Source organism: Aedes albopictus, chromosome 3, assembly GCF_035046485.1.
Source record: "Aedes albopictus strain Foshan chromosome 3, AalbF5, whole genome shotgun sequence".
In the NCBI taxonomy this organism is placed as follows: Eukaryota; Metazoa; Arthropoda; class Insecta; order Diptera; family Culicidae; genus Aedes; species Aedes albopictus.
Genome location: NC_085138.1, coordinates 297,530,468 through 297,554,381, shown reverse-complemented (window position 1 = coordinate 297,554,381; position 23,914 = coordinate 297,530,468). Strand labels below are relative to the sequence as shown.

The 23,914-nt window shown below is 40.3% G+C and overlaps 1 protein-coding gene across 8 annotated transcripts in view; it reads left to right on the top strand.

The window, feature by feature from the left end:
* The window catches only part of LOC109418655 (kinesin-like protein unc-104), a 57,513-nt gene extending 34,357 nt beyond the window's left edge, over window positions 1–23,156 (top strand). For 5 of the 8 annotated variants that reach the window (XM_062842180.1, XM_062842182.1, XM_062842179.1 and 2 more), the window contains 8 exons: window positions 3,731–3,868; window positions 3,929–4,390; window positions 4,451–4,541; window positions 4,782–5,447; window positions 5,518–5,707; window positions 8,573–9,419; window positions 9,486–9,587; window positions 11,084–23,156. In XM_062842180.1, coding sequence (XP_062698164.1) covers window positions 3,731–3,868; window positions 3,929–4,390; window positions 4,451–4,541; window positions 4,782–5,447; window positions 5,518–5,707; window positions 8,573–9,419; window positions 9,486–9,587; window positions 11,084–11,201 — 2,614 coding nt within the window. In that variant the 3' untranslated portion in view covers window positions 11,202–23,156. The remainder of the gene's footprint in view (window positions 1–3,730; window positions 3,869–3,928; window positions 4,391–4,450; window positions 4,542–4,781; window positions 5,448–5,517; window positions 5,708–8,572; window positions 9,420–9,485; window positions 9,588–11,083) is intronic. The other 3 variants (XM_029874805.2, XM_062842177.1, XM_062842178.1) reach the window with 2 other exon arrangements.
* The last annotated feature ends 758 nt before the right edge of the window (window positions 23,157–23,914 follow it).

Sequence of the window (23,914 nt, the reverse complement as noted above, 5' to 3'; positions counted from 1 at the left end):
CAGGGTTTCCTCCAGGAATTTGTCCTCCAGAGATTCCAGAGAATTTCTTTCGAAATTCCTCTAGCGATTCCTCCAGATATTTCTGCACGATGCTCCGGGAATTCTTTCAGAGGTCCCTCCCAGAATTCCTCTAGAGATTCCACCAGGAATTCATCTATGAATTCATTCAGGGATTGCTAAAGGCATTCGTCCAGGAATTGCTGCGATGCCTCCAGGAAATCCTTCAGTTATTTTTTCAGAAATTCCTTCAGGGATTTCTACAAAAATTCATCTAGCGATTTCTCCAGGAATTCCGCAAAATATACTTTCAGAAATCTTTCCAACAATTTCTCCAGGGATTCCGTCAGCAATTTGTCCAGAAGTTCCTCCAGAGATTCCCCCAGGAATTGCTTAAGAGATTTCTTCCTGAAATTTGTCCAAAAATTCCTCCAATGATTCCTCCAGAAACGTGTCTGCGGATTCCTCCAAAAATTCATCAAGAGAATTCATTAGGTTTTTCTCCAGGGAATCCTCCCATAATTGCTCTAAGGATTCCTTCTGGAATTCATACAGGGATTGCTCCAGGCATGCTTTCAGAAACTCCTCTAGTGATTTCTACAGAGTTTACTCCAAATATATTTGCAGGAATTCCTCTAGGCATTTCTCTAGGGATTACTCCAAGGATTTCTATGGGAGCTTTTACAGGGATTGCTCCAGAAATTCTTGTAGTGATTCCTTCAGAAATTCCTCTCGGGATCTTTTCAAAAATTTATTCAGGGGTCAGAAATACACCCAATACACCCAAAAACTTTTCCAGGATTACCTGAAGATGTTTTAAATAACTTGAATGATTCCTAGAGAAATTCCTCCAGCGATTTGTATTGGAATTCTTTAAGATAATTTTAGAGGGATACAAGAGTCCGGAAATTCCAGGAATTCTTTCACAATTTTCTCCGAGAAATCCTTAAGGAGTTCATCCACAGATTAATTCAAGAATCAATCCATGAATTCTCTCAAGAGTTCCCCTGCAGCTCCCGCAAAGGAGTTTCTTCATAAATGCATCCTGCGATTCCTTTAGGAATACATGATTCTTTCACAGTCACTGTGACTTACTTTAAACTTAAACATCTACAGGAGATCCTTCAGGAATTTACCTAGGGTTTGCCCTCGCTATGCAGTGTAGGAGTATGTAAAACTGTCTTTAGGGGAATTCCGGCAAGGATGTACTCGAAACGATACAACTGAAGGTTTATTCTTAGAGGAATAGAGATCCAGGATATTCCAAGATTGCTAATAAGCATAGACAAAATTAATGATTAATCACTGAAAGCACTCAAGCTAATCATGGAAGACATTATGTAGAAATTTTCAAAAAATCTTCGGACGGGTTTACACTATGTTTCACTAAAGAACATTTTGAAGGAAATCATGAAGAAAATTCTGGGTTAGTCCAAAAAGGAGTTCGTATTTTTTAAAGAGTTCAGCGATGATTTGTTACGATAGTTTTGTAGATATTAACAAAAAAAATATAAGCTCCAGAAGAAACAATGCACGAGAAAAAATACCCATAACCTTCCCTCTAGCTACGCCAATGTCTCTCCAGTCCCAGGTAGAGGTAAAATACTGACGATCAAAACATGATATTGGTTTGATTGATATAAGAGATAAAGGATCTGAAAATAATATCTGAAAAATTTGATATTTCAAGATCATACGAATAGCTCGCTGCTATTGATTAGATCTTACAAAATCTAAATATGATTTGATGATGATGTCAATCAAACCCATATCACTTTTTGATCTCTATATCAAAATATGCTATTATATAGCTATTTTCCTCTACTCGGGGTTGACCTCTCCAGTAAACAGTCTCGCAATGCTGTCTCGAGATTCTGGGCGTACGCTGAATGCGGTTGTGTCAGCCGCCCTAGGTCGAACCAAGGCGGCGCTGCCGTCGGTACGGTACATTGTTTATTACGTACGATTTAGATGCAGCTTCACTATACCAGGTAGTCCTTCATTACATCGGCGAGTATGCAGATTGTAGATGCTGCCGAAGAAATTGAAAGTTCTGCCGGTTCACGTATTGAATTTCCATTGTCAATTCCTCTTCTGTAGCGTGGGTCGTTGCCATTGGATCTGGTTCGTACTCTTGTTCTTCTTCTTCTTCTTGGCGTAACGTCCTCACTGGGACAAAGCCTGCTTCTCAGCTTAGTGTTCTATGAGCACTTCCACAGTTATTAACTGAGAGCTTCCTCTGCCAATGACCATTTTGCATGTGTATATCGTGTGGCAGGCACGAAGATACTCTATGCCCAAGGAAGTCAAGGAAATTTCCTTTACGAAAAGATCCTGGACCGACCGGGAATCGAACCCGTCACCCTCAGCATGGTCATGCTGAATACCCGTGCGTTTACCGCCTCGGCTATATGGGCCCTGTTCGTACTCTTGTCTTGTTTCTTATTCACGCAAAAAAATCCGTTCCGAAATACGTGCACTCTCAGTCACGGCAACGGGAACAAACGGGAACTATGCATAGCAACGATAACAACAATAAGAAATATACACCGTGAACTAGATATCACGGTTTCTAGAACGCCCCTATTGACAGCTGAAACTAGTTCCAGTTCACGGTGTGTATTTGCTTGTTCTCATATTTACGTTTGTTTGTACACGTTTATCAGAACCTTGATCAGAACGGATTTCTTCGCGTGTTCACTGCTTGTTGGTTTCACGGCTACCTCGTAAGGCCTGACACCAACCCCTAACTTTGCGACGGACCAGAATGCACAGTTCAGCTTAAGTCGTTCACTGACACTCGGACGTTGAATAGCTGTTGTGAGCCGCTCCTTCTTGAAAACGGAAGCTCAGACTTGCAAAAGCCAACCCCCTTTTCCTGTTAGCATACGACCAAAATTCCCACCAGGGTTGGTTACTCGAACTGGCGCAAGGTTGTTCACTGTTCCGGAGCCTCGAGGAGGTAGAGATAGCAGTTGCTGGGAAAAGGCTTATAACCTCAATGAGTTCTGTATTACGCGTTACGTAGCCTTTACCGTGCAAAGCTTTACGTAATTTATTGAAAATATTTTTTTATTTAAATTTAATAATATGCATATTTGTTTTTTTTTACTTTTTTTATCGTTTCCCATTTTGTTTTTTTTACCGGTATGTATCACCGTGCATTTTCTCATCTTATCCATTTCCATTCAATGTAATCTACATAAATGGTATCGCGTATGAAAGTAATTTCAAAACTTAAAAACCAAAAGTTGATCTTGTTAAGTTCACATAGACGATCATACACTGACAACACTATTACAGCGAAAATTCCGAGCTTGGAAACGTGCATTCTGCAAAATTTGAACACAGTCACACACATACACACCACACCCACCCACGCCTTTGAGGATAATGCGTCTGCACGAGATGTGTAGTAGTGCACATATTGCACCATTGCTTTGGTTCACTGGTTAGCCGCATTGAATTCGCGATTGCCTACTGTTCTCTAATGAAGCTGAGCGCCTTTACAAAAAAGATGATATTGAATGGAAATCCCAACAAATATTGTCTCTATGATATGCAATGCTTTTTAATAAACGTCGTCTATTCTGGATGTGGCTAAATATTGAGTTTCCGCAACCCTTCTTTTATCAGTGTAGCTAAGCTTTTACTCAAATATGGATAATGGAAACATTTGTCTCAACTAATGTCAGGAAATAACGCGCGAATATGATTTCCCCCACCATTCTAGGCAACGTTTGGAGCTCATGCGTGAAATGTACCATAACGAGGCAGAACTCAGCCCAACATCGCCGGACTACAACGTGGAAAGCCTCACCGGTGGAGATCCGTTCTACGATCGGTTCCCGTGGTTCCGTATGGTTGGAAGGTATGATTAGATCCTAGGTAAATTTTCTATGAATTTCAATTCGATTCTGCCCATCAACAGATCCTTTGTGTATCTGAGCAACTTGCTGTATCCGGTTCCGTTGGTGCATAAGGTGGCGATCGTCAATGAGCGTGGTGATGTACGAGGCTACCTGAGGGTGGCCGTTCAACCGGTTATGGACGAAGAGAACGCTGACTTCAACAACGGCGTAAAACAGTCGGCCCGAATTGTATTCGACGAGGAGCAGAACGGTGGCCACAAGGTACCGAAGATTCGTACCATCCACGACAAGGATGAGAAGTACATTGAGGGCTCGAATGACATCATGAAACTGGAGGAATTGGAACAGGAGGATGCTGACTCGGGTCGGGGTGATTCGAGTGTAGCTTCAGAGCTGCATGAGTCTAATGAACACGAGCCGGGAGAGCATCTGCAGCCGGGTAAAGAGTTTACCTTCCGGGTTACGGTTTTGCAGGCTACTGGAATTGCGGCAGAATATGCGGATATCTTCTGTCAGTTCAAGTGAGTTCGATTTGAATCAACTAGTGTGTTTTGTTTATTAATAAAACTGAACGTTCACAGCTTTTTGCATCGTCACGAGGAAGCATTCTCAACAGAACCGGTCAAGAATTCAGGCTCTGGAGCACCTCTCGGATTTTATCATGTACAGAATGTAAGTACAAATGTATTTCTATGCTTTTCTATGTATTAGCGTAAAATTTGTGTCTGTTGTATAACTCATAAACTTCTTAAAATTGATGATGGTTATGAGATTCACTAAGCTATGTAATTAAATATTTGTTTCAATTTTTATTATCATTTTTTGAAATTTGGGTTCGTCGCTTACAACTTTCATTGTAGTTGAAGTCTCTGCAGTACATCCTTCTTACACCTTTCCATATTACTTCAACAGATAACTGTTCCTGTTACGAAGTCGTTCATCGAGTATTTGAAGACACAGCCAATCGTATTCAAGGTATTTGGTCACTATCAGAATCATCCGCTGCACAAGGACGCCAAGCAAGATTGCCAGATTACGCGTCCGCCTCCGCGTCGCATGTTGCCTCCGAGCATTCCTATCAGTCAACCAGTGCGGAGTCCCAAGTTCGGCCCCTTGCCGTGTCCTCCCTCGTCTACAGTATTAGCCAAGCATGATGTGCTGGTTTGGTTCGAAATATGTGAGCTGGCTCCAAACGGCGAATACGTACCGGCAGTTGTTGACCATAGCGATGATCTACCGTGCCGGGGTCTGTACCTTTTGCATCAGGGTATTCAGCGTCGGATAAGAATAACCATCGTGCATGAACCAACGGCTGAAGTGAAATGGAAAGACATTCGGGAACTGGTTGTGGGACGTATTCGCAATCAACCGGAACCGGCAGATGAGCTGGACGATTCTGATTCTTGCGTACTGTCGCTGGGATTGTTCCCTGGAGAAGTGCTTGAAGTTCCTGGCGATGATCGATCATTCTTCCGCTTCGAAGCTGCCTGGGATTCCAGCTTACACAATTCGGCATTGCTCAATCGTGTCACACAAACCGGCGAACAGATCTTTATCACGCTAAGTGCATATCTAGAGGTAATTTCAACTAAAGTGATGAGATCTATGTTATATTTTATGAATTGAATTGGATCTATCTTTCCACCAGCTCGAAAACTGCGCCCGTCCGGCTATCATCACCAAGGACCTAAGCATGATCATCTACGGTCGGGATGCACGCACCGGTCCCCGTTCGCTCAAGCATCTCTTCTCGGGCCAGTACCGGAATCCGGAGGCGAATCGGCTGTCCGGCGTCTACGAATTGTCACTGCGGAGAGCTTCCGAAGCAGGTAGTCCAGGTAGAAATGTGCTAGTGTGTAGAGAGCTACTATTGCAATAAAAAATACGCTTCGCACAGTTTTATTTTTAGAGGGTTTTTGCTTTGAATTTTGATTTTCATGTAATGTTTTTTATTGCCAAATCGCGATAGGTACTTTTTGTTACACATTCTCTTTGCAAGCTCAAGATCAAGCTCACATTTTCTTTGCAAGGGTGTGCGATATCGATTCATTTGTTATCATGGAAGTTTATTGGACAGCTAAATGTACAACATTTGGTACAGTTGAGTCTTCTACAAAGCCACCCACTACGACTGCTCAATGGACTACCCGCTTGGCACACACCCACAGTTGATCAGCAGGAGTAAATCCATTTTATTTTGTATGGTGAAAAGCATCTAAACTTGAATTACTTGAAATAGAAAGCTTTTACCGAAAAAAATATTTGGTAGGTTTAATAGTAGTCACCATTGTGCACAACCACTACCAAATATTTTTTCGAATAATGTATTCCACTTCAATAAATTTGCCCTTAGATGCTATTCGCCATACAATATTTTTGCGACTTTTAGCGATTTTTCGCGCATAGAAGCTAGCGCCACATTGGTCGATGCGGATAGTAGGAAAACAGCCGATGCAGTTAATTCATTGTCTTGAAACTAATTTATTTATTTGTACAGCTACTATAGCTGTCAGCTAACCATATGCCCTAACCCTAATCAACGCTTTATGCAAATACGAATTTTGCGTTTGTTTGCGCTTGCAGGATACGAGACTACTACACTGAAAAACAAGAAAACCCAAATTTGAGTACCCAAGTAACATTTTTCATTCAAATAGCCTTGAAGAGGTTCCTAGAACCGTCATAAAACTAAAATAAAAGGTATTAGGTTCTATGACGGTTCTCAAAACCTCTAGAAGACCAATTGCTTATTGAAATGTTCCTTGGGTATTTTTATACTCACGTTTGAGTTTTTTTTTGCATCCTCTTTCATTCGCTCTTATTATTGTTGTCAAAGAGTGAATAGCAAAACAACCCAACTCTAAGAGTTCGATGCGGGAAGCCAAAATTGAGTTAGTGATACCCCAAGTAACCAATAGTTCTGCTTCCCATGACAAAATGCTCTTTCAAGTTCCGCAAAGTTCAGATAAAGTTCCAAATGGAACTTTCTGGCTGCTTAAGAGGCTAATGATGAGCCTTTCTGGAACTTCGGTCACAAGTTCTGTACTTTGCGAGATCTGTACTTCGCGGAACTTTCCCAACAAACATTTTTGCTGAACAAGAGTGGAATAAACCACTCTTAAGCAAACTTTAGCTTAAGAAACTGTTGTTCAACTAGTTCTGTTTCTTGGGTTTAAAGCTACTTATGATGCTACTCGGAACTTTGTCGGAACTTTCAAGTTCATAGAAGTTCAGTTCAGTAGCATTGTGTTTCAATGAAGATTAAATTTATTTCTTTTACAGAAAATAACTGTTCAAGCATACACGAATAAAAGACAAATATAAATTTATCAAATCAATCAATACTAGGCTTGAGCAAAAAAAAAATGCCGCCCATTGGATTCGAACCGGTAGTTGCTGCGTGAGAACCCTACACTCTATCACAGTACTACAGTTGCGATTGAGTGAACAGCTGGTTAAGTCTAACTTGAATCGATTTTCTGTCGGCGGCTAGTTTTTTCACATTTGTACAGTAGTGAAGTTAGCTTGACTTTGTCAAGTGTCTTCAGCAGCGCAGCTGTAAGTCGGCAGGCTATCACCCAGGAGGATTCAGTTCAAATCTACATAGCAGCGACATGTGTGAAAATATAATTATCAGAAGCAATTTCCAGACATGAATCACAAACCATCAACAACAGGGTTGTGATTCTGAAAAACACATTTTTGTTTCTGCACAGATAAAAATAATGAGATTTACACGTCATGTAAACTTCATTTTAGTCATGTTAACTTAGTGTTATGATGGTTTACATGATATATCATGTAAATTTGTGTTATATGTCATGTAAACTCTCAGAGTCATGCTGAATTACATGACATATAATGGAAGTTTACATGATATTTCATGAACTTTACATGATATGTCATGTAAACTTGTGTGATATCCCACGCTCCAATTATGTGCATCATATGTCACAGAATTTTACATTCTTTTTTCGATCTGTGTGCATGAATTTTGTCAAAGTTCTGTCAGAAGCTGCTTAGAAGGCTATCCAGTGTGCTTATGTGAACTTTCAAGTTCCAAAATTACTTAAAAATGAAGCTGCTTAGAAGGCTAATGAGCAACCTCGAACAAGCTGCTTAGCTTATAAAGTACCCTTTTATCTGAACTTTTGGTTACTTGGGATAGTACCGAAAGTTGAGTAATTTTAACTGACGGTTGAGTAAAAAGAACTTTGACGTTAGGTACTTTGGCCGTATACGCCTAAATGCCTCAACATTGACTCTATCAACTCAAAATTAACTTCCCGCATGCAACCTCGAAGTTGGGTGGAACGAACTCACTTTTGGGTACTTTCGTTTCTCCGTGTAAGGTAGTTACGATGTTCGTTAAAGTCAGCTGCAGCTTTTTTTTTCTCCGAATATCGAAAAAATAAAATCATCTTCCTTTATCTTTACTGGCACAACTGCTTGCATCCTCGCCTAAAAAGTTTGACTTGTGCCGTTTCATTTCATGCTTTTCTTGTATCTACATGAAAACACTTCATATCGCATACCCTTAACTTGTAATATAAGTTGAAGTTTGAACCGCTGGTTTGGCTCACTGAGTTCTTCTAACGCTACTAGTTCAAGACCATTTCTTGGCACTTTTCTTAAACAACTTTACTTACAAACTTACTTGAGTTATTCTGAATCCTAAAAATAACCTTTTTCATCACAATCAGGAGTTCAACGACGTCAACGGCGCGTGCTGGACACGAGTTCTACATACGTTCGGGGTGAGGAGAACCTGCATGGTTGGCGCCCACGTGGAGATTCGTTGATCTTCGATCACCAATGGGAACTGGAGAAACTGACCCGCCTGGAAGAGGTCGGCCGGGTTCGACATTTGCTGATGCTTCGCGAACGTCTCGGAATGGACACCACGCCGAATCCGACCACCAAAACCGAGAAGGACGTTTGCAATTTGGCACAGCGAGCGAGTGCTTCACCGGTACACATGGTCATTCCGCCTTCTCCGCAGACCCCGGTCAAAGATCAGCAAACGCCGACCCTCCCTGAACGAGAACTTACCCCGCGTGAAACGGAACTGGTTTGGAAGTGTGTCAAACTCATCCAGGGCCGCATCGGTGTCAAGGGTGATCCGAGCGAGACCAGCAATCAGCTTGCCGTGGATGCCTCCCCTGGCGACGAAGGTTGTGCTGATATGAACGCCAGCTACATATCGGGTAATTCCATTGAGTTGTGCTCACCGGACCGGGTAGACATACCCAACGGATGGGAAGCCCCTGCACCGGTACCGCAATCGCAGGAAGTTTCTCTGCGATTGTACGTGCCGGAACTGGAAGAGATCCGGGTGAGTCCCGTTGTGGCACGGAAGGGCTACCTAAACGTACTGGAACACGGCGGATCCGGTTGGAAGAAACGATGGGTCACAGTGCGCCGCCCGTACGTGTTTATCTTCCGCTCGGATAAGGATCCGGTCGAGCGAGCGGTTCTGAATCTGGCGACCGCACAAGTGGAGTGCAGCGAGGACCAAGCGGCGATGGTGAAGGTGCCTAACACATTTAGGTGAGTGAGGGTGGGGTTTTTTCGTGCATATGATGCTGATTCAATATTGTTTTTTTTTTTAAAAAGCGTCGTCACAAAGCACCGCGGCTACTTGCTACAAACGCTTGGTGATAAGGAGGTGCATGATTGGTTGTACGCCATCAATCCACTACTAGCTGGTCAAATAAGGTAAGTTATCATTCAGTATCAGTAGTTGTTGACATTCACCAATGGTGAATGGTGAATCACCATGCATTATAAAATGGGTCAAAACGGTTGTTTTTGGAACACAGTTTATTCGGTTCCTTATAGCCTCTGCTCGCTAACTTAGATCGTTCTGGAAATTTGCGGGGATATCGGTCACTACAAAACACTTACCTCACCGGTCAGACTAAGGTCTGAGTGTCCTCTGCTGTACGTAGGAATTGTCTTCATTCTACTCGGTCCATGGCTCCAGCTCCGAACTCTGCGAATGGTCCGCAAATCGTCCTCCACTTGATCGACCCACTTGGCCCGCTGCGCACCACATTTTCTTGTACCGGTCAGACGGCACTCGAGAACCATTTTTATCGGGTTGCTATACGACATCGTGATGACGTGACCAGCCCACAGTAGCCTCCCGATTTTCGCGGTCTGAACGATGGTTGGTTCTCTCAGCAGCTGACGTAGTTCGTGGTTCATTCGTCTTCTCCAAGTCCTACCTTCCATGTGCACTCCGCCGTAGATGATACGCAAAACCATCCGTTCGACAATTACAAGGGCGCGTTGGTCCTCTGCATGTAGAGTCCATGCTTCGTGCCCATAGATGACCATCGGTCTAATCAGCGTTTTGTAGATGATTAACTTCGTGTTACGGCGAACTTTATTCGATCGTAGAGTTCTGCGGAGTCCAAAGTAAGCACGATTTCCTGCAACAATGCGCCTCTGAATTTCTCTGCTGGTGTCGTTGTCGGCGGTCACCAGTGAGCCCAAGTACACGAATTCTTCAACCGCCTCGGGGTGCCGGGCGCGTTAAATCTTCCATAGAATCCTTTGCCATCATGTACTTTGTTTTCGACACATTAATGACTAATCTGCTTCGCCTGGCTTCACTCTTCAATCAGATGTACGGTTCCGCCATCATCTCAAATTTACGAGCTATAATATCGATTTCGACATCATGGGCGAAACCAACGGACTTCGTGGAAATCGTGCCACTTGTGTTTATCACCGCTTTACTTATTACACCATCTAAGGCGATGTTAAACAGCAAGCACGAAAGCATATCACCTTGCCGTAACCCTCTGAGAGATCCGAAGAGACTCGAGAGTGTCCCTAATACTCGAACTACGCACATTACTCAATCTATCGTCATTTTGATCAATCGTGTCAGTTTATCCGGGAATCCGTATTTGTGCATAATCTGCAATAGCTGATTTCGATCGTACGCTGATTTGAAATCGATGAACATGTGATATGTGGGCACGCTGTATTCGCGGCATTTCTGCAACACCTGGCGAATGGCGAACATCTGGTCCGTTGTAGCGCGTTCACCCATGAATCCAGCCTGATATTGCCTCACGAACTCTCTTGTAATCGATGCTAGACAACGGCATAAAATTTGAGAGCAGTAGCGTGATCGCGCGGCAGTTCCTGCAATCCAGCTTATCACTTCAACCCATGGTCTTAATCATTTCTCTTTACAGATCCCGCCTGGCGCGACGAACCGTCACCAGCAGTAGTGGCAGCAGTACAGTCGACTCCTCGTCGTCGGCAATGTCGCAGCAACTTACGCAGGCCAACAGCGGCGGTTCGGCTAAATGAGATACAATAACGATGGAGTCCGTGCTAGTCTACTGAGTCACCTATCGCGTAGCATAAGATCACATCATCTCTGTCTCGATGGTACCCGAGTACCACCGTCGTATGCGAAGGCCACAGGGTACCATCGAGAACAGTGGCGGCGAGGGCGACGTTTGCTGGGATACAATCCGAATGGGAAAAAGGACGTCGCCTGCCAGCGGACCGGCGAACAAACGGGCAGCTTGAAGGTGCTTCTTTACGGTTACGTTCACGAGCTGGCTTGGTTCTGCACCAGGCTCAATGAGTTCTTGTTTATGTTTGTTTTCCAATTGCTATACGAACGTTGAAGCTGCTTCAAGGAAGCGGTCCTGAATAATAAGTATTACTAGAGTACTTATAAGTGCTATCTAACATATTAGGAAAAAGGGAACGAAAGACACACGGAAACACGGGACTCCATCACAGAGGTGTAGTAAGCTAAAATTGAGACAAAGAAAAATAGTAAGTCAGACTTCACTATGTTACTATAATTGTAGATTGGAAAAGCTTAGCATTATTTTTGAAAATGTTTGTGTACAGCAAACATTGACTGCTAATACTAAAGTATTTTTTGACCTTTAGAGAAAATATATATTTTTATACACTTTTTATTTTAAACAAATTTTGTAGATAGTTATTCGGATTTTTGGTTTCGAAACAAAGGAAGTGGGAACATCAATTTTGAATCGGTCCTTCTAAAGCGTCAGTGTATACGCTGACCAAATTCAGGGAACTCGAGAAACATCCTTTCGGACATGATATTCCGCGACTAAAGCAAAGTCAATCGAATTTCCGCAAAACAAAAAAAAAACTACACAAATTTCAATACAACTCAAAAAACACGGTAATGTGCTGAAAGTTCAAAACGGGTGAAATTCGTCAATAGTTATACACAACCACAGGTTCCCAGGTGCTCAAGACCCTCCGAAGTGATCAAGGCGAAAGAAAACATTCACAAAACACTCATAGAATGGCGCGAAAAATGCAATCGACTGGCATCTCTACTACTAGGTGATGATTTTAATCAATTTCGTTTTTCTACTCTTTTTTCGTTCGTTTTCTGTTGATTTTTGTCTATCGGAATAGCTATGTTTTTTTTTTGCGTACAGAAAATTAATGGGGAAATAATACAATAAAATTGATATTAATTATAGAAGTTAAATAATTAGATCAAGTAAATAAATCAAAAAAAGGAAAAAGCAGAAAAATATTGAACGTATAAAACAAACAAAACTGAAGGAAAAACTTTAAATAGTCATATGTGTATATCTTTTCTCTTAAAAAACAGATCAAGCAAGACAAGGAAAACTTAAACCAAAATGCTAATTACCAAGAATTTTAAGGACTAAACCAATACTCAACTGAGGCATGAGAAGAAACTCATTCACACACAGGCATACACATTCAAATCAGCAAACAAACACAAACACACAGATCTAAGAGAAACAAAAAAGAAAAACTAGCAAACCCCCAGTATTTAAAAGCTATTTCTCTCCCTCTACCCCCGATGATAACTAATGGACTCTAGGAAAAATATTGAATGTACAGAAGAAGGTAAAGCGAGGACTGGAACATCCGTATTCTTACTTCACCAAGCGAAACAGCAGAGCAAGTTGAAAAGTTGGTTCGAATTGTGTCGAATTGGCTGAATTTTATAGGGGATTTTGTTTTACTATCGGACGACATGGGTCGAAAGGTTTCTCCTTCCAGTAATCGAATGATCGTGACTGTACGTCGCAAATATTTCTCAAAGGTCCAGTTACATAGATGCAGGGAATTAGGTCCTTGGTCTTTAATAGCGATGAGTAAGTGAATAACTTACATTCCTTCCCTTATTCTTATTGACTGTAAAAACACCGGAAGATGCTTCTCAACAAATAGAATTTTCATGAATGAATCTGCGTATGTCCTAAAAACGTAGTTCAATTAATGTGATATGCATATTTGCTGATTCTTGGGTCGATATGCCCGGCGACCATGTATAAGGTTATGTTCCAGAATTGTGAATTCTAAGATTCTTCGACCCAGTTGTTCGATAATATGTAAAACATTCCCCTATTGTGTATAAAGGCAAACAGTAAAAGCGATTCGTTCGATTTTTTTTTAGTTTATATCCATAGTATGTACTCAACTCGGGAGAGAAACGGTAAATAACTAGGTATAGCGAAAAGCTTGGTAAAGACGAACACGTCAGTTGCCTCATGTTGGAGATTGTATAGGATTTTATTTAAAAAGAAAATGCGTGTTTGTCATTTGACACACGGCCTCGGCAAGCAATGCAACACGGTGCAGCAATTGTCGTTGCTGCAAACACAGTATGTTTCTTAGTGCAAACAAACGCTTCTTTCAAGTTCAAACAAACCGTCACATCGTACGAGTGGTGCAATAGCTATTATACCACCACCACCTAACTATAACAGTAGTAGTACGTATACAAACCGCATGAATACTAAACGCCGAATGATGCACACATACTACATCAAATCACACCCACACACGCGCTTCGATTCGAATGTTTATGACTACTTGCCTGCTTAGGTAGACGGGAAGGATATTGTAAAAAGCGATGCGATGCTACAATTTGCAAATATGCTGCGCGTATTGCTATGTTTGAGTCAGTTGCTGAACGATTCGAAAAAAAAGGTTCGGAAGAACGGAAACAGCTATCAGCTGGAAGAGAATCTCCTGTGTATAGAATCTGTAAATATTGATTGGCGAATTGTCGTTGCAAATAGAAGAAACTGATCGTGGTGTCGAAGTTGGATTTGAAGTGTTTTAGAGCTTCAATTATCTGCTTTTCGCAACGATAAATCGCCTTTTCGCTTTTAATTTAGCCATCGCGTAAAGGATTACGTTTAGAGTTTTAACCAAGGTTCAATTGTTGCTTTGTGATGTACGCTGAATAAATTTATGTTCTATGATTGCGCTTCACTGTAAATAGTAGAAATCTTAAGAAATCTTTTTGCTTTGATTGTCGGTATGGTACTGCAGGAAAAACTGAGGACGATTGACGATAAACTGGACACGTTTATGCGAACTGGCGTAGAACTTGTGTATCTTTTATAAAACCAGAAATCGTGCTTTACCTTTTATACAATATCGAGGATATCTACATGCTACTTTGAACAAACACTGGAAATATCAAGAAGGATTGTTGGGATCGGGGGTCGTATGAATTAAAAAAATAGTAAATTTGAGTTTACTACATTTTTGGTAGTAAATACTGCTTGTGGAACATGTTCGTATGAATAAAAAACTGGTTTTGAGTAGATAGTCCAAAAGGTGGTACTGGTAGCTAATGGTGGTACAGTAGGCATGGGGAACTATTCCGATTAGGTATTAGGAATTCCTTCAGAAATTTGTTAGGGAACTCGCTTGTAAATATCCGCATTCGTTCTGAAATACCTCTGAATATTTCTTCCGATATTCTATCCAAGAGATTTCTCAGACCCCTTTCCGGGGTCTCTCCGTGAATTTTCTACTGCAATTCCTATTTTAAGAGTTTTCTCAGAATGCTTTCCATGATTTCTCTCGAAGTTCTTTTCTAAATTTATCATAAGTAATTTTTCCTGGAAGTTTACAGGAGTTTTTAGTTTAAGATTTCTCCAGGAGTTTCTCCCAAGATTCCATCCAGAGTATTTTCCGGATTTGCTCCTAGAGCAAATGGGGTCTGCAGGATTACCTTCTGAAACATCTAACGATATACTTCCAGAGTTTCTCGCTGGATACCTTACGGAGATCCTGCCGAAACTTATCCAAAGCTCCTTCAGGAATTTCTCTTAGTGGTTCTCCGGGATGGATTTTCAACAGTTTCTCCGGGAATTATTATCCTGGGACATCCTGGGATGTCAGAAGAAGTCCTTTCAGGAATTTCTTTCGATCTTTCTGAGAGATTTCTGAGATTTCTCTTCGATTTCCTCCGGGGATTTGAATTTACTTACATTTTGACAGTGAATACTACTTGTGGAACATGTTCGTATGAATAAACACAGATTTTGAGTGGTTATTCCCAAAGGTTGCATAATGTTGGGAATCCAATGAAATTACTTCGGAAAACCAGAAACTACGATGGTATTCCGATTTGGAATTAGGAATTCCTTAAAAAATGTGCTAGGGACTTTGCTTGCAAATGTCAGAATTTGTTCTGGAATACCTCTGAAGATATCTCCCGTTATTCTATACAAGATTTTTCTGTGAATTCTTTCCGGGGTTCGTCCTTGGATTTTCTACTGAAACCCCTAATATTTTCCTGGAAGTTAACGGGAGTTTATAATTTTAGATTTTCCCAGGAGTTTCTTCCAAGATTCCATCAAGATTCATTCCTCGAGTTCCTGCCATTCTTCCGGTGTTCCTTTTGAGATTTCTGCAGGAGTTTTTTATGGGGTCTCTGTAGACCCATACCTACCGGGATTTCTACTGAAACTTCTACTGATATGCTTCCATCAGAGTTCACACGTCCTTGCATAGATCCTACCGAAACTTATCCAAAGCTTCTTCATGAATTTCTCTTAGTGGTTTTCCGGTATTGGTTTCTACCAGTCTCTCCTGGGAATATTACCCTGGGACATCCTGGGATGTCAGCAGAAGTGCTTCCAGGAATTTCTTCCGGAGAGTTTTCCGGGATATCGCTTGGATTTCCTCTGGGGATTTCTCTTACAGATTTTCAGAATTCCTTCTGGAATTTCCTCAATAATTCTTCCCGGGGTTACTCCCAAAATTTCTTTTCTGATATGTCCTGGTTTTTCACGTTATTTCTTTCGAAGCTCCTCTTCAATTCCCTATAGGTTTTCCCTAAGTTTCTCGCTTTAACATGGATTCGTAGTAGTTGGTTGAGGTTAACCCAGGAGATATTCCGAGATAAACTCTTGGAAAACCTCTGCAAGAACTAGGGAAGCAACTATTCAAGAATAAAAAAAAAGAATTTTGGGCCATTTTCCGGTAGGGACTTCGGGAAGAACTCTGGGACTAATCTGGACAAAGTCTCTGAAAAATCTTAAGAGGATCACTGAAACAAATTCTAGATACAAATACTTGGAAAAGTCTGGAACATCTTTAAAAAATCGCGGAGGAGCTTCATGAGAAATATCAGCAAATCCTCCTTCAAATCCCAATCCCAAAAGGAACTCCGGGAGAAGTCCTGGAAAAATGCTTGGGAGAAATTCCACGGCAAATCCTGAAAAGCCATGAGAGACATCCCGGGAGCAACACCGGAAAGAGTCTTCCGAGAGAGACAAGTCCAGAGAGAAATCCGAGAGAAATCTCAGGTGAGACTTCAAGAGATCCTGCGATAATTTTGAAGACATTTTTCTAGTGAAATTCTCGTTGAAATTTAACTGTATGAAACTGTATAAGAAATCTTTCGGAAACTGCTTGAAAAAATTATAGGAGGAACTTCAGAAGAAATCACCTGAGGGACTCTGGAAATATTAGAGCGAAATCCCTGGATGAAATACTGGGAGGAATCCGAGCAGAAAATTCGAGAAAACAATCCTACAGAAATCCTTGGAGGAACTCTAGTAGAAATTTCAGGCATAAATCTGTTGAAATTGTGGGAGAAATCCGGGAAGAACTCTTGGAGAAATTCCGAGAGTAACGCCGAAAGGAATCGCGGAAACTCATTCAAGAGGAATCCCGAGAGAAACTTCCAGATAAATTCAACGACAAGAAGAAAAAGATGAATTCCGAGAGAAACTTCTGAAATATCGCCGTAAGCAACTATTATAGAAATGCTAAAAGGAATACCCAGCATCCCAACACAATCTCTTGTAGGGATTCCATGAAGAAATCTGGGAGTACTTGCAGTAAAATCACTAAAAAACCTCAGGAGCATCACTGCAAGAAATCCCAGAAACAACTATGAGGAAAAACAACATTTTTTTTTATGACGGCCCCAATATGTGCTGATCGAACGAAATTGGGCCTGCAATATCTCTACAGCCACTAAATACTGTTGATATAGGTGTGTCATTGGCGTGGGAAAAACCTCTGAAATTTAGGGAAGAACTCTGTGAGAAATACCAGCAACACTTTCAAAAAGGAACAGCGGAAGACATCCCATAAATAAATGTAGGAAGAAAGTCCATGGTAATCCTGAATATTTTTGAGAGACATTCATTGGAGCAACACCGAAAAGGATCTTCTTGAAGAACTCCAGGGACACAAACTCCAAGAAGCTCTTCAAGAGAAATCCGGGAATAATGATTTTTTTTCGGCGCTCAAGTTGGCAGGTTATCAACGAACCTCGGTACCCAAGTACATAATTTGGAGAAGATATGCCGAGAGGAAAACTCGGAAGAGCTCCTGGAGGAGTCCCAAGAGTAACACCGGAAGGAATCGCGGAAAACCATTCAAGAGGAATCCCGAGAGAAACTTTCAGATAAATTCAACGACAAGAAGTTACTCTTGGAGTAACTATTAGAGAAACGCTCAAAGAAACACCCAGTATCCCAGGACAATCTCCTGTAGAGATTCTGTGAAGAACTCTGGGAGTAATTGCGGCAAAATCTCTATAAACAATTTTAGGAGGATCACTCCCACAAATCCTAGAAGCAACTATGAGGAAAAACTTCAGCAAAAAAAAATCGAGAAATACAACACTTTTAAGAAGGAACTCTGGAAGACATTCCATAAAAATGTAAGAATAAAGTCCATGATCCATCCTAAAAATGTTTGAACACCGGAAAGGATCTCCTTCGAGAAGTCCAGAGGGAAACTCTGAGAAAATCTTCAAGAGAAATTCCGAAAGAATATTAAGAATGTGAGACTTCTTTGAAAATCCAGTGGAATGCATTTTTTCCAGGAGGAACTTCGGGATGAAATCCCGTGAGGGATTCTGAAAGCAATACCAGCGGCGTCATCATCACGATGTTTCCGACAGTCGAGTTTGCAGATTGTGAACGAACCTCGGTACCCAAGAACATAATTTGGAGAAGGAGTGTCGAGAAAAACTCTTGCAGAAAATTCATGACAAAGATCCGAAAAAAATCCTTGAAGGAACTTTATTAGATATCTCAGGAATAACAACTGTTGAAACTGTGAGAGAAAACCAGGAAGAACTCCTACTGAAATTTGAGAATCCTCAAGGGAAACACCGGAATAAATTGCGGAAAATCATTCTAGAGGGATCCCCACGGAAACTTTTACAGAAATTCAACGACAATATCTGAGAAATACCTTGAGAGAAACTCATGTGAAGAAATACAACGAAAATTTCTTTTACTCCAGAGAAATCCCGCGAGGGACTTTGAGTTCAATAACGAGAATTGCTCTGGAAAAACTTCGGGAAAGAAATTATGCAGGATTCTCGTAAAAATAATCCAGGCGAAATAGGTCGGAAATCGGGAGTCCTGGAAGATTCTCTAGGAAGAATCCCGAAAAGATAGGTTCAAATCTTGGGAAAATGTCGGTGGGAATCCGAAAGAAGCCCTGAGAGGAATTCAGGAAGGAATAATGAAAAAATCCTGTGAAAACATACTGAAGGAATCTGGCAGGCATTTCAAGAAGGTATTTTTATAGAAATATAGAACGAAACCCTGACGAAATTTACTACATACTACAAGTAGTAAAGTTCGCTCCTTTTTATCCATACGACCCAGGTAAAATTTGGAAGATGTCTTGAAAATAATTCCGGGGGAAATTCCTGGTAGAATTTCGACAATCCGGCAAAGCTTTCCGGAACAAATCTTAGAAGAAATTTTGGGATAAATCAGGATAAGTATTCCTGCAGGAATTCTTGCGGGAGCGTTGAGATCAGTTACGGGGGAGATCTTTAGAGAAATTTCGGCAGAAATTTCTGAACGTGTCGAAGTGATATACCTACAGAAACGAAATCATCAAATCAGATGAATCCTAGATGTTTATCAAGAAGTTGGTTTGAAAATTGAAGCTAAAGAACCATCGACATAGGCTCCATAGGAAATTTTAAAATTCAAAAAATGGTTCAAGAACATTCTTGCCAGAGTTTTAATTGTATAGTTCTTGAGTTAGTTTCGAATAATAAACCGTGATAGAACCGCTGCCCAAGGGTTACCTGGAAAGGGTTTAAAAGCAACATTTGAAATTGATGGAAGGAATGGGATCACCACTTCAACAATCTTCTTATAGCCAAACTTGTGGTTTGCTTCTAGTTCATAAGTATGTGATATTATTGATAATTTTTGGATATGACGGTTGATATTTTGCAATGGCCATGTATAAAAATCAGCTGTTTTATCTCTTGCAGGTACTGTCACAAGAAAATGCATTTGTTGCTTTTCTGTTCACTATTGTTAGTTTTAAAGATTTATTTCGATTCCATTTCACAATTCCTTTGAGCTGATAGTGTTGTTTCTCAATTCGTAAATCTTAATCTGACCAGGGGTTTTCAAGCCTTTTTGCTCACGGTGCACCTTTTGGGATTAAATAGCTTCGCAGCGCACATATTCATTATTGACAAAAAGTGCAAAGTGCTGTAATTTCATAGCTACTCCCAGGTGAATACACTTAACGTTGAAATACTTTTCCCACTTCAATTATGAAATTGACTTATATCTTTTATTTTCCTTATTTATCGGAGCATAATAAAAATAACACAGTTTTTCGACTTGAAATATTTACTTGCTGAGAATATCTCTAGAAATTTCCGGACCAAACTCTTCGAGATGCTGTGGGAGATTCTCAGCAGGCTTATGGTAAAATTAATACCAGGCCCATTAGAAGACCAGTACCAAGATAAATGTCAGTACAGTAGACGTTCGATAACTGCAACATGTTTACGTTTCACTCAGCGAACAAAATTCGATAACTGCAACGTCAGACAGGCGTCAATAACCCATCAATTCACGTTAAATGAACGTAAAATTCTTTAGACTGTTCATTTGAGCTAACATGGCGCACCGTTTTGACAGATAGCGATGCGATAACTGCAAATTTGTTGCACTTACCGGACTTGCAGTTAAAAAGCATTGCAGTTAAACCGCTGTCACCGACTGAATGTCAACTGTACCATTATTGAATTTCTGGAAAAATCAATGCTAAATTATTTGCAAGATAGTTGAAAGATTTATTTCAATCCTTCGTGGCGTTCTGGTAAATTCGGAGAAAGATAGAACAAATAAGTTATTTGTAGATAGAATATAACAAATAAGTTATTTGTAGAATTATTGGTGAAATGAGTTGAAGAGCAGCAACAGACTCCTTTTCCAGTCCTATGCAAAACTTTAGAAACATAAATAGATTCTTATATCTTTTTGGCAAAGTTACTGGAGATGCATTGCAGATCCCTTATAGGATGTGTGTGAATATCTATGGCGAGCTCTTGGGAAAACATGATGTTTTATAGAATGCCCAAATACCCGAGGGAGTTCTTGCTAGATTCTTTCATGAATTGGGGCAACTTCATCGACGTGAATTGTGGAATTATTTTTCTCGATCCCTTGTAGCACTTTACGATAGTTTTACCAAGGATCCCCTGTTCTCATTTATCCGAATGATTTTTCATTAAACAGACAATGAATGTGAAAAACTTGGTAGACTTTTTAAAGTGTCGCGGTGCACTTGTCATGTCTTTGCGGTGCACCAAGTGCACCACGGTGCACGATCTGAAAACCCCTGATCTAGTCGAATGATCGGGCGAGCCTTTGTGACAGCGGTGGAGAAACTCCTGAATGATTTATTGAGATGTTCTTGAAAAGTATTTGGTGAAATCTTTCAAGAAACAGTTTGTGGAATTCTATCGGACCACCCCGCTACAGAATGATATAGAAGTCCTTAAGAAAATATACTGTATCAAGGCTGAAACGTATGAAGACAACGCCGAGGAAATTTTGTCAGAATTCCTGTACGAAATTTCTAATGAATTTAATAGAAAGTTCATTATCGAAGCATTTCATGGGATGAAATGATGGAGTCGTTGAATAAACTCCATGTGGATTTGCTCGACAGATCTCTAAAGCTCTCAGATGAGCACCTAGAGGAATATCTGTTCGAATCTTTGGTTAGAGCAACTTTTATCAAAAACCTCTGAAGAGACATATAAAGCAAACATGCAATTGAGAAATTTCTGATTGTCATACTTTTGTTTGTCCTAACCCAATACTTGAATAATTTTTAGTATTTTGTACTGAAATCCAGGATAGAATGCTTGTAAAAATCCTGATGCAATACTTCGAGGGACAATAATTCCGTGAGAGTATATAGTTAGAATCGTAGAATGAGCTCTGCTTGTTGATCTTCTAGCTTTTGAGATGATTGCTCTTGACAACACAATCATTGAGCTTTTAAAACCAACTTAAACCCCCAAAGCTCCGCAAGAGAGAGCTTTTCGCCGTTTTTATCTCCTCTTCGTCTTCTCGCACGCTGTCGAAAGCACGCATGCTTAGGCATAACTACCAGCACTACTCTACCGACAATCAAAGCAAAATCCAAAGTAAAAGCATTCAGTAGGGTATAGTGATCGATGTTTGTTACCAACGTTTCGGTTTAAGCTTTTTTTTAGTAGATTATGATTTCTCTTCGCGTTGATCGAAAGCAGACACACAATACAGAAAGAGTAATTATTAGGGCAAGATGCAAATATACCAAAGATTATAGTGTTAAAATACGGAAACGGAACTACATCGGAGATCGGGACAAGGTGGCGATAGGAAGAAGATGATGCTTATTAGGGTCAAGTTATAGATTTAGGTATTGAAACCCGATTGTTTCGTTACACGCTTTCGTTGTTTTCAAAAGGAACGAAGAACTTGTTTGGGAATCTTGCATGAAGTGATGCTGAATGTCACTTTTCATATGTAAAGATTCGGGAAGAGTCCTCCATTGTAGCGGAATAGAGAAACTTGATCAATGGTCTCCTTTTCCTTTGCTAACGAGGCGAACGAGGGCCTAAGTTTGAATATTCTTATACTGGAAGGACTGTAGGGAAGATGCGGAGAAGCTGGATTAACATGAAAACCCAACAAAAACTGTCACATTCCAATTTTATTGAACTTTCGTGTAATATATACTGGACTTTCTAGGAATCTTATTCTACCGAACAATATCCACAGAGACACTAAACACATACATAAATCGTTCTCTTGGTGTATAGCAATAGTGAATCCTTCACATAAAACAATGCAAGTCCCAACCCCCTCTTGTTCGTTCTGTTGGCGATCGGAAGTAATACTCCGTGTCGCATATTTGTTAAACGTATTCCATCATGTTGGTTCGACTCGACTATTTCCCACAAAAATCTTCTAACACCTCCTGTGCAAACAGAAGCAGACAAACAACAGCGCTAAACAAACATTACTGTCAAAAAAGAAAAACCCCCTGCAGCGAATACCGATACAAAACAAGCAAACAAAAGTGTAAAAGTATTTATTGAATGGAAAACAAATGCATATTTAAATTTTCTCCGAGAAAAAAATGGAACATTAAAAAAACCAATTCAAAAGTATTTAAAGTGAAATAGCAAACATCAATACAAAAATCTATATTTGCAAAACAAAAACAAAAATGATGCATTGTGTATTATCCTTACAATTTCGAAGCGAGCTGCTAGAACAGAGAACGACTGCTACTACTGCAACAGAATTTAAAATGACTAAACAGCAAAAAGCCCATGACAAAGAAAGCGCAGGGTGATTTCGACAATCGCCCCGAGAGACGACAGTAAGTATGTTAAAGACGAACGAACAGCATTATGGTAAGCAAACAAACGGGAAAAGCAGCAACCCTATTATACCATTATTTATTGAACATAAAGAAAAGGTACACTACGATTAAACACAAGAAAACAAAAAAAAACAACAAAAAAGATAAAAAAAAACAAACAAACGGATAGTATATATACAAGGTGGATAAAACTGGAGGTTAAGCAACACAGAACAAAAGAAAACAACCATGCTATTGAAACTACACATTCTATTATGAAAACTGCTTTGGACAAAAGTAAAATAAAAAGTAATAAAATCACAATATGGCGTTTTTTTATTGTCAGTTTTGAAGACAACAAACTTTTTTGTTTTTTTTTTTACCATCTCTCGTTTATGACAATGCTTCCAAAAATCACCATTGGCGTAAATAGGGGGTGGTCAGGGGGGCCTGGCCCCCTCCAGTAAAATTCATCCCGGAAAAAAAGTACAAGATTCGGATGATAACAGTATCTTTATAGTATGAAAAACCCATATCGACATGGCCCTAGACCTATGACCTAGTTACGCTTATGAAAATCATGTTCGTTTTGGATTGGTGTTTCTCGGTGATATCTTAATTAGACTCGTAATTTTAGTTTACGTTTCAACCTACTTTAATTTTTTCGGTCATCGTCAGAAACTTTCCGCCGCGCCTTCGTTCTTTGGGGCGGCTCACCTAATTCTTATGAAAATCACCTTATGCCTATAGTACCAATTTATTCGCCATAGGGTAGAAGCTTCAGTTTTGGCCATAGTTTGGTATTCAGCCTGTTACTATCTATATCGGCATAAATTTATTTTTTACTAGTAGATTCTAATACAATATGATGATAACAGCTGTGAAAACCATACATTTTGATTAACAACTAGAAGAAAAAAATATGTTTTCTTAAAAAATCAGCTCCCATATATCTATTTTGGCCAGGGTGCTTCTAATTTGGCCTCTCCCATAAGAAATACACGTGATTGGCCAAAATAGAAACCAAAGCTGAGAATATGGCCAAAACTGCGGCAATGCTTCTATTTTGACCAGTGCCACTT